We start from the raw sequence: 10778 nt of genomic DNA, 5'->3' as shown, positions 1-10778 counted from the left end.
GGTAGGTACAGACAGGAAAGTCAGCATTCATGGGGGTCACTGCGTGCCCACCCCGGTAGGTACAGACAGGAAAGTCAGCATTCATGGGGGTCACAGCGTGCCCACCCCGGTAGGTACAGACAGGAAAGTCAGCATTCATGGGGGTCACAGCGTGCCCACCCCGGTAGGTACAGACAGGAATGTCAGCATTCATGGGGATCACTGCGTGCCCACAGGTGTTCTGGGTGCTCAGCTCCTAGAATCTTCGCACCCCTCCAAGGTGTATCACAGAAGGAAACACACCCACAGAGTGCTCAGGGGGCTTACCCGGGAGTACGTGGCTCTTCAGTGGCCGAGTTTGGATTTGAAACCCAGGGTTCTAAGCCCTTCCTTGTGCTGTTCTTCAAATATAAAGACCTACTATGTGCAGGAGCGCTGGTGGGGGTGGGCAGGAAAGAGATGGCTACAGGGCTGTGTGACTTGAGTCAGGCAGAGGGATTCCTGGACTGGTAGGGGAGTGCTCAGGAGGGCTTCCTGGAGGAGGTGACCAGTAAGCTGAGGCTTGAAGATGGGTAAGACTTAATGGGGAGCAGCAAGGTGTGCAAGGACAGGTAGAAATGGCTTTAGCTGTCACTCTGGTGGGGCCGGTTTGTGGTGCAGGTCTTGTGGCTGTACACCTAACAGAGTAGGCCTGCTAGGACCCAGCCACTCACTCAGAGACGGGTCAGGGATAAATGAATGGGTGGCAGGGAAGGTGCCCTGCACACAGTAGGTGCTCAGGAAACCTCAATGGTGACCCTCTTCCCTCTGACAGTCAGGATATGGGCTGGGCATGTGCTGCAACCCAAGTTTGCAGATGGTTGACCTCTGGCTGGCCCCTGGCATTGGAATTATTTGCTGACATTTATAAATTGGGAGATTCCACCCAAAAGCTCATGTTTCTAGCTTTTCTTAAACACTTAGAAGATCTGGAGATTGCGGCCTGCACTTCCCCCTCTGCTGTCGTGGGTTGAGTGAGGAGTGGCATTGCCAGAGACAGAGTGGCAAGGGGTACTCACCCACCAGATGCTCTCCCTGTCTCCTTCTGCTCACTCGGCCTCCCGAGCCCCTCCCAGCAGGAGCATGACACCGCTAGGTGAACTCTGGTGCGGTGGGACCACTTGGCATCGACTCCCTCGTTGGTGGTGGGGTTTGTGTAGACAAGGCATCCATCTCAGGACAATGCAGACCCTCAGAAAAACAAGCGGGGGTGGGGTGGGATGGGGGTGGGGGCGGCCTTTCCCCTTTGATCACTGATCTCACGAAATCGAGCCCCAGCGCTTTGGAACGCTCACAGCCTCTGCACACAACCGACACCGCCCGCGAGCGCGTGCCAGGCCAGCAGAGCTTCTCCGTGACTCAAGACAGCCGGCATTTCGCATCTTTGAAGTGTTTTTCTTTCTGGCAAGTGGACCAGTACTTTAAAAACCAAAACATTCCTGGGATTAACAGAAATCCACTAAGCTGGCACGGTTAGGTCCTCAGGGAGGGAAATGCTGTGGGCACAAGAGGAGCCCCTCCTTCCAAAAACCAGAGCCATCGTCCCAGGACGGTAGTCAGGTTTAGACAGCACTCTTCTCGGCAGAGGGGCTATGTCTTTGGGAAAGTAGGAATGCAGCCTGACCTACGAAGGCATCTCGGGAAACTTCGTGTGGTTTAGTGCCAGCAGCCACCAGGCTGGGCTTCAGGACCTCTGGCTCTGATCTGCCACTCCTGTGCTTTGCACGGTGTCCCAAAATCCCGTTTCGATTCTTGCCGTCTTTCAAGACTAGCTCCATTGCTGTCTCCTCCAGGGAGCCTTTTGTGCTTCTCTGTGGAATGAGGCGTCTCGCCCTCCTCTTGGTCACTCATCCCATGGTTTGTCCCCCTCTTGGAGGTTATGACACAGCCATTATTTTTCCATTGCTGTCCCTCCTGCTGTAGGGTGTGCCTTCTGGGCCACCTGCTGGGCACTCACAGCCTCCCTTGTTCCCCAGAACTCTGCCAGGTAGATTCACTGCCACCCCAGCGTTATAAATAGGGACCCCGAGGCTTAAGGAGGTGGAGGGACTTGTCCAGGGCCACATGCCATCAAGTGGCGATGTGAGATTTGGACCAGGGCTCTGTGGCCATAGGCCTGTGCGAGTCCTGCCAGCTGAGCTTTCTACCGGGTGGTGCCCCCGGGCCTTGTGCATAGCAAGCCCCTTCTCAATTCGTTGTTGTTCAGGAGCGTGGGGAGGGGTTTGTGAGTGTTTCTCACAATTAAGGTCACAAAATCTCTGGCCCCATTTAGTGTCATCTTTGATGTTCAAGCGTGGTGTGGAAATTTGTCTGCTTTTATGTGACCCAATTTCTGTGCCTTGAAAACGCTGTTCCTGCCCTCCTCCCTCTCTGTGCTGTTGAGATCAGGGGAGCAGGGCTGGCTCAAAGCATCCCCGTCGGCCCCGCTCCCCTCACTGCCCCGGGCCCTTGCTGCGTCTCTGATGTCCAGGTACATCCAGTATGCTGATGAGGTGCCAAGTCTCAGGTCTTGCTGAGAGGAGTCACGGGCTCATTCACTCACCTGCATGGCTCACCTGTGCCACGGAGCCCACCTGTATGACCTTCTGCTCATGGGAAACCACGTCTTTTGTTCTTTTTCTGCTGTTAGCGTAACCACCGCAGACGGCCTCCCGGGAAGGGACCTCCTGGGCCTCTTCTGTCCTCACTACCTGCAGGACGACACTCTCGAGGGGAGGGGAAGCAGCCCCATCTTTTCAGGCCCTGTTGCTGAGGTTCAAACTTCGCCTCAGCAGCCTTGGGCAGATCTGGAAGCATCTGCAAGCATCCGGAATCTTCAGTGTCTTTAGCATGTGTTTCAAAGAGCAGTGAAAACACACTGCCAGAGTCTGGCTGGCGTTGGAGATGCTTGGTGAGGGGGAGAAATATTCCTGGTCCAGAGCATTTTTCTTGGACTCTTTCTGGGCAACAAGCTTTTTAGAAATGTTTGTTAAATGCTGAAAAAAACAGAGTTTATTCCTCTCTACTTCCACAGCCAACATGGGAAGCCATCTGCACTAACCTGGGTTTTCTCTCTTTTTGCTCCACAGTGAGTGACCTGCAGGAAGAAGGCAAAAATGCCATCAACTCGCCGATGTCCCCGGCCTTGGTGGACGCTCGCCCTGAAGACACCCAGCTAGGTACCGCCTGTCCCCTGACCCCTGCCGTGAGACAGTCAGGCTCCCTGCCACAAAGTTGGTCTTGGTGAGGCTGATAAGGAGCCTGAGAGCTCTGGCCTTCTGACCCACCGCTGGTGGCATCAAAAGCCTGGGTTCTCAGGTACAGGTAGTGTTTAGGGAAGTCCATGGGGTAAAGCAAGTTCTCCCCTGGACACTTCTGCCCCCGTCTCAAATGTAAGTTCTGTTGTTATTCAGGTGTGGTGAAGCTGACAGGTGAGGGGAGACGGACATTGGAAGGGTAGTTTGTTGTGCTGACAGGGCCAGAAGGAGGGGCCCCACCCCTCCACTGGGGCAGGAGGAAGGGGCAAGGCCAAAGACTTCACTGTGGTGTTCTGGAGGAGTGATCGCGAGGCAGGGGAGTGGCTCGGATCGGCTAGTTTGAATAGGGCCCGGCAGCTGTCCTGAGTTGTCTCATACTTGGCCCTGGGGCATGTCCAGCAGGTATTGGAGTGTAGAGCCCTGGGTATATCCCTGGGCTCCGGGGCTCCAGGGCTCCAGGGCTCTGGGCTCTGTATTGGTTTCCTGAGAAAGGCTCCCTCAGGGAAGGGGGGTTGTTTCCTGTCCCTAGCAGTTAGGGAGGGGCAGTCTCTCTGGAATCATCAAGGCCCTATGATGTGTGATGTCAAAGCATCAGACAAAACAGAAAATAAAAAGCGTAATTAATAAATGCACTCCAGGCCGGCGCAATGGCTCACGTCTATAATCCCAGCACTCTGGGAGGCCGAAGTAGGAGGATCCCTTGAAAGCTCAGGAGTTCAAGACCAGCCTGATCAAGAGAGAGACTCCGTCTCTACGAAAAATAGAAAAATTTGTCAGGTGTGGTGGTGGGTACCTGTAGTCCCAGCTCCTCAGGAGGCTGAGGCAGGAGGATCACTTGAGCCCAGGAGTTCAAAGTTGCTGTGAGCTAGGCTGATGCCACAGTACTCTACCCAGGGCAACAGGGTGAGGCTCTGTCTCAAAAAATAAATAAAATAAAAAGATACACACGCGCACACACACACACACCTCCCAGCTCTGTGCCAGCCAGAGCTGCCTGATGCTAGGGCTTGCTGGGGGTCCCTGCGAGTGGTGAAGCCCCCTCCACTTGCTGCCTGGTGGTAATGAGGTGACAGCCCAGTCCTGTTCCCCTTAAAGTGTCCAGATCCGGTCGCCCTGGAAGGCAGTTGTGGAACATTCTGCATATTTCCAAACCTCGATTCAAAGGGAAATCCCAGTTGATCCCTCTTTTGTAGTTTCTGGAAGGCCAGGCCAGCAGGAGCTTGTGAGAGGAAAGGCAAGTGTGGGTTCGGCCAGCTGTGCTCCTGGAGGTCCTGCCGGGGCACCTGCTGGGCTGCTCTGTCTCCTCCCGGAGAGGTGGCTCTGCACGCTGCTGCTGCTGCCGCCCTCTGTCTGGTTGAAGCTGCTGCCCAGGCTGACGCTCCGAGCCCCTCTCTGCAGGGGAGACTGAGGACCAGCGTGTGTCTCCGGGAATGAGTCTGCTTTGTCCAGGTTTCTCCTGCTTGGCGCTGTGGACTCCTGCGGCCATCTGCACTCTAGAGGGTGTCGACCTGTGTCCCTGGCCTCTGCTCGCCAGCCAGGTGCCAGTAGCGTCCCCACCAGTTGGGACAACCACACATGTCTGTAGACATTGCCGTGTGTCCTGGGGGCATGGCTGCTCCTGGCTGAGAGCGCCGCCTTAGACCAGCAAGAGCCCTAAGAAATAGGAAATTTAGTGTGACAAGAATTTGAGATAATCTCAGCAGAGACCTACTGGAGGGGGTGCATGGGCCCAAGTACCTCTGTTTTAAATATGGTTCTGGGGACTCTGGGGCTGTCTGGGAGCCACTCCCCTCTGAGCCGTCCGAGCAGCCTCTAGCAGACCTGGGGCAAGTCAGGCCGTGGCCAGGGAGGGCTCAATGCCAGGGTCCTGGCCAGTGCAGGCAGGACTCACTCATGCTGACGGTCAGCAGGGCTGATGGTGTGAGGTCCAGGGCCCCCAGATGCAGGAATTCCTCCTCCACATCAGGCTCCTGCTCTGGGAGATGCTGCTGCTCCCGGGAGTGGGGAGGTTCCAATCCCAGCCTCCCTTCACCATCCTGAGATCCCGGCTGGGTCTGCAGCCAGACACCCACCACAGATAACACCTGCTGGGGGCATGCACCCTTCTCTTGGGCCCACTGTCTTCCTCCAAGTGGGATCAGAAGACCCCATGGAGAAGGTTAAAGGCCTGGGACACGTCTGAGAGTGTTTGGTGACACTAAGGATGGACATGGCATCTGTGTCCTCTGTCATCCCTCATGGTGCCAAGCAGACCTTGTCTTAGGGTCAGGCACCCTGTTCTTTGCTGGTGGCCCCGCTGCTAAGGCAGGGACTTTACGGAACTCACAGTTCTGGGCGCAGTGAGTGCTGTTTAGTCATAAAGGTGCCACAGGGATCAGATGGGGGCCCGGATTCTTCCTCAGGGAGCCCAAGCGTGCCAGGCTCTCTGCTGCTCAGTCTACCTCCCTCCCATTTTGGGGGTGGGGTTTGCTGCCCTCAGCATCCTGTAGCCCCCAGATGCTAACCCATGACTCCCTTTTGTTCCTGGCAGAGGAGAATGAGGAGCGCACGATGATCGACCCCACCTCCAAAGATGACCCCAAGTTCAAGGAGCTGGTCAAGGTGAGGAGATAGATCTGTCTTGGTTGGAGTGTACCCATTAGGGCGAGGCCCTGGCTTGGGGCTCAGGGCCCTCACGAGCACAGATGCTGCTGTGCGCAGAAGTGGTCGGGCCTGTGGGTGACAAGGACTAGAGGGAGAGCCCAGCTCGCAGCTCTGAGCACCTTCCATGGGCACAGCTTGGCCTGAGGCCTTAAAAATACCCACGGATCCTTGCAGACAGGGCTGGGCAGCCGGGAGTGAGCATTGTGGTGGTCTGCCATAGCATCTTACACTGGGGGTGAACTCCTGGGGCCCGCTGGGGCCTCAGTTCTCTCCTGCGTGGCTCCCGCTTGGCAGAGGGGCTGTGTTGCGGTGTTCTCTGGGTCCAAGCACAGGTTACAGTTCAGATTGATCTGACTTAAACCACAGCAGGGGTTAAAAGGCGCCCCTGAAGAGGAGAGGCTGTGGGCTGCGGTGGCGTCCTCACCCTGGTGGACCCCAGGCCACCTCCCGAGCAGGGGGCCATGGCAAATGCTTCCGCAGCCCACAGCCACTTCAGGTGCCACGCGGGGCTTTGAAAATCCTGCTTGTGACAATGTGCGCCCAAACTATACTTTTTTCTATTAAAAGTGCTTTTTGAAAAGTTTCTCCGCCTTCTCCCCTTGTTGAATCTGGTGCTGCGCTGAACAACTGCATTTTCTGCAGGGCTAATTTAGGATAAATAAAACCGTTTGCCAGTTGTGTCCCTTCCAAAACCCAAATTGCAAATGTCAGTTTTAGGGCCCATTCAAAGATACTGATTTCTTCCCAGCTTAGATTACCTAGTTTATTTTACTAAGACGTTTTTCTCTGAATATCCACTTTGTTATTTTGGACAGAAGAATACTAGTGAGGAAAGTACCCTTGCATTTTAGCCACCAAAATGGTATTCTCGGGCTACCTATAAGCAAGGGACACACGAGGAGCTCTTGGGGTCTCCAGAGCATCAGAGCAATGATATGTGGGTGCCCAGAAAGAGCTTTGTAATGCTGCCCTGACTCATGTGATTATAGAGGACAAGAGGTGCCATGTCTTCTGCCTAATGCCTGAAAGGCCAGAGTGAGAATGATGTTGGTCCCAGCCTGAGCCAGGGCCACTTCCAGTGGTCTGGGCTGAGCGCTGGGCACTGTGTAGGCCCTGGGGTCAAGGAAGCAAGTCACTTCCTTGCCCTGTTCCTCTCTGACACAGGCTGCCCCACCACCCTCCTTTGCTACATTGCCTCTGAGGGCCTCAGTGGGGCAAGGCCTGGTGCTCATCAGCCCTCTGCATGGGGACCCCAGCATCTCTGGCACTGGGGGCCAAACCAGCAGGACCCATGGAAGCTCCAGCTGCTTCACCTCTTCTGGATTCTAGATTTGGACAAAGGGTCAGGTTGGGGGGCCTGGGCAGGCTGACTGGTCAGGGCAAAGGAGGACCCAGGGTAGGAGAAGCCCAGGAATAAATCCCTCTGCCAACTCCCCCAAGGGCAGCTCAGACCGGGGCTTTGAGCAGACAGCTGGGTGGCTGAGCACTGACTGGCTGGGCCCTGCACCTGCCTCACTCCCCTTCCCCCAGCATTGCCAGGGTTGGTCCCCGTCCCAGCTCCTCCCAGCCCCTGACACCCCCTGCCAGAAATAAAAGCATCAGCAGTGAACTTGGCCCTGGCCCTCTTTCTTAGGGAACCTGGGCGTGGCGGGCTGAATCATGGCCCCAAAAGATGACCACGTTAAAATCCCTGGAACCCACTGTGGCTGTGAAGTAGCAGCAGGGACTCTTCAGATGTAGTTAAGTTCAGGATGTTGTGATGGGAGATTATCCTGGAGGATCTGGCTGGGCCCAGTGTGTTCACGGGTGTCCTTATTTATGAGAGGGGGCAGAGGGAGGTTTGACTGCCCGTCAGGGTGGCAGTGTGACCATGGAGGCCAGGTGCCATCTGCAGGCTCTGAAGATGGGGGAAGAGGTGACGCACCAAGGAACGCAGGTGGCTTCTGCCTCTGGAAGCTGCAAAAGATGAGGAGGCCTCCAGCAGGGGCCTCCTGCTGACTCTCTGACCCCAGCCCCATTCTGTTTTCTTCCTCTTTGTCTCAGCCACGTAAGAACAACCCTCTGGGCCGACCTGGTGCTTTTGCAGCTGCCCAGGGTGCCCCGCAGTGCCCTCTGGCTCCCAGCAGCCTGAATCTCCTCCTGCCTTTTGTGACAAGCCCTAGTCCAACCATGACTCCTTTTGGAAGTGATTAAAACGTAACTGTCATAGCTCTGGGGGAGACAGAGCGCAGATCTTGATTATAATTCCGAAGGAACTAAAGAGAAAGTAATTTCTTATTCTGGTCAGAGCAAGCTCATGAGACGTATGTGATAGAGTGGGGCGCCAGCACCGTGATTAATGATGTCCTAGACATTTGCCCACAGGATTTGGGGTTTACGAATGAGTATGTCCCTAAAAATAATGCCGGTGCTATCTTTAAAAACGAAGCAGAGGGTGGAGATGGATGGCCTGGGAGGTACAGTGGCAGGTGACTGGTGGCGTCCAGGAGTAAGCTGCGCCCCTCGGGGCAGTGAAACTGGGCAGCAAATGGCGCCTGCTTCCCAGGCTGACCCCTGTGGCCTGTTGTGTAGGAATTCAGTTTCAATCCCTTTCTGTTTGTTATTTCTGTGTTTGGGCTGGGACCAGGTTAGAGACCCAGCTGTGACTTAATTTTGTAGTTTCTTCATAGCAGAAGCTTTGTCTGCTGCGTGTTTTCTAATGGGAATGAGCTCTCGATGGGACAGCCCGGCAACCAAACTTCCCATGCCTGGGAGACCTTTCTAGACAGTTTCTAGCTTGGTGGTGCTGCAGTTTGGCCGAACATCTTCGGAGGGTCCATTCCTATTTTAGCTTCAGGGAATATGGCCTTGAGCACAAGACAACCCTCCCTCCATCCCCCAGGCCACACACATGGAGCAACAGTCCAGCTGGGAAGCTGGACATGGTAGGGTCAAGTGAGCAGGTGGCTCCAGTGCTTTGGAGACCCCACCCCTCCACTGCCCAGTTAAAGTGGGGTGGTCAGGGAGGTGGCATTTGAGCAGAGGAGCACCCCGTGGTGTGTACCTGCCTGGCGTGTCTAAGGATAGCAGGAAGGCAGTGTGGCTGGAGCTTAGTGAACCAAGAGGAGAGTGGCCAGGGACTTTGGACAAGTGGCAGGTGTGTGCCGGTCAGTGTCCTTAAGGGTAGGCCCTCGAAGGCACCCTGTTTGACTGCCAGGGCTGTGGGACTAGCTCTTTCCAGCAGCCACCTGTGTTCTCCTATAGGCAGACTTCACATGTGCCCTTCCCACCGTGACATCTGCGACCCTTCAGCTCCCTGCCTAGGACAGAGACCAGGTCAGGTGTCTACAGGGTGGTACCTGGCACCTAGCAGGTGCCACCGGTTGTGCTGAGTAGAAGCAGCAGGAAAGGGGGTTGATGTGATGAGAATCCCGGGGACCGTCCTGCCGCTGTCTGGGCAGAGCTTAGCTGCTGATGAGGGGAACTGCCCAGGTAGCATGTAGACTGTCCCTCTGTCTGAGGTTTTCCTTGTGATTAGATCAGGGTTGTCATTTGGAAGATCACAGAGGTAAAAGCCCCACTTTGAATGTGTATCAGGGGCATCTGTCAGCACCGCACACCACTGTTGGTGTCACCCTTGGTCACATGCTGAGGTGTGTTTTTCAGGCTTTTTCTGCTGTATCCTCCCTTATTCTCCTTCCTGACCCCGATGCCAGCCTGTAAGATACTCAAGGTGGAGGCCTTGGCTGTCCTGTCTCCAGAGCCTGGCACACCGCAGGTGGTCAGCAAATTAATTAATTGATTCAATACCTATTTACAGAGCACCTGTGCTAGATAGTGAGTGCTGGGTGTTAGGGCCGGAGCCACAAACCAGACCGGCCATAGATCTTGCTCTCCTAGACCTTAAAGTCTAATGAGCGGGGGGTGGGGTGGGGGTGTGTGGGGGTGTGGAGGGGAGGTGCGCGTGTGTTCCCATTGCAAATGTGAACAGGGCAAGAGAGGAGGCACTTGGCTGTAGCGAGAGCCATGACGGGGCACGAGGCCTGCGTGGGCTGGGTGGCCAGAAGAAACTAAGCCCTAAAGCAGGAATGAGACTGTGCCATCACTGAGGAAGGGGGTGTCCGGGCTGAGAGACAGCGTGTGCTAAGGCCCGAGGCAGAGAGCAACTTGGGCTATTTGAAAGACCCCAGCTAGGAGTCCAGGTGCTCAGGTATGGCTGTGGCAGTGGCCCAGGGCAGAGGAGAAGATGGTGAGGGGTGAACCCAGTCAAGAAGTGGATAGCAGTGGGGTGAGAGGGTGAAAGTGGGGGATGGTGGTCCTGCTTCCTCCCCAGAAAAGGAACAGTTAGAGACACTGAACACCGAGCAGGATTGTCCAGGAGTTTCTGGGTTAGGGATGGCCTTGGAAGTTGTGGGAGGGCTTGAGCTGGCCTCAGAAGGGATTGGAGGGCCGGGAGCACTGTTGTCCTGGGCAAGGGCCCAGGACGTGCTGTGGGAGGTGATGGGAGTCGTCACAGAGAATCCCCCAGAGGAGAGCCCGGGGGTCAGAGAGGAGCACTTGGCAGGAGAGGGAGCAGCTCCTTGGGGAACTTAGGGGGGTCAGGTGCAGGGCAGGACTCCCAGGCCAGAGCTGTCTCCCCACACCACCCAGCTCTCAGGGATCCAGTGCTGTCCCCCTGATCAGGGCACAATGGGCTGCACAGTCTTACCCCAAACATTCCTTTTATTTATTTTTACCTCGGTTCTTCACAGGATTGTGTGTCGTATTCAGTATTTTTGCGTTAGCAGGAAAATAGAATACACTTCATAGAAATTTGCTTTGTAGCCGAGGTCTCAGGTTGCAACTGTTTCAAAGAATGACAGAGAATGATATATTCTGTATTTGTGCCCTTTGGTTCATCTC

The 10778-nt window shown here is 55.4% G+C and overlaps 1 protein-coding gene across 1 annotated transcript in view; it reads left to right on the top strand.

The window, feature by feature from the left end:
* PARVB (parvin beta) overlaps positions 1 to 10778 on the top strand; it is a 96360-nt gene that overhangs the window by 43272 nt on the left and 42310 nt on the right. Inside the window, exons 2-3 of the mRNA XM_003783121.3 lie at positions 3087 to 3176; positions 5785 to 5855. Coding sequence (XP_003783169.1) covers positions 3087 to 3176; positions 5785 to 5855 — 161 coding nt within the window. The remainder of the gene's footprint in view (positions 1 to 3086; positions 3177 to 5784; positions 5856 to 10778) is intronic.

This window comes from Otolemur garnettii, unplaced genomic scaffold (genome assembly GCF_000181295.1).
Source record: "Otolemur garnettii isolate 467f Iridium unplaced genomic scaffold, OtoGar3 scaffold00007, whole genome shotgun sequence".
Classification (NCBI taxonomy): Eukaryota; Metazoa; Chordata; class Mammalia; order Primates; family Galagidae; genus Otolemur; species Otolemur garnettii.
This window is presented reverse-complemented; position numbering and strand designations above follow the sequence as displayed.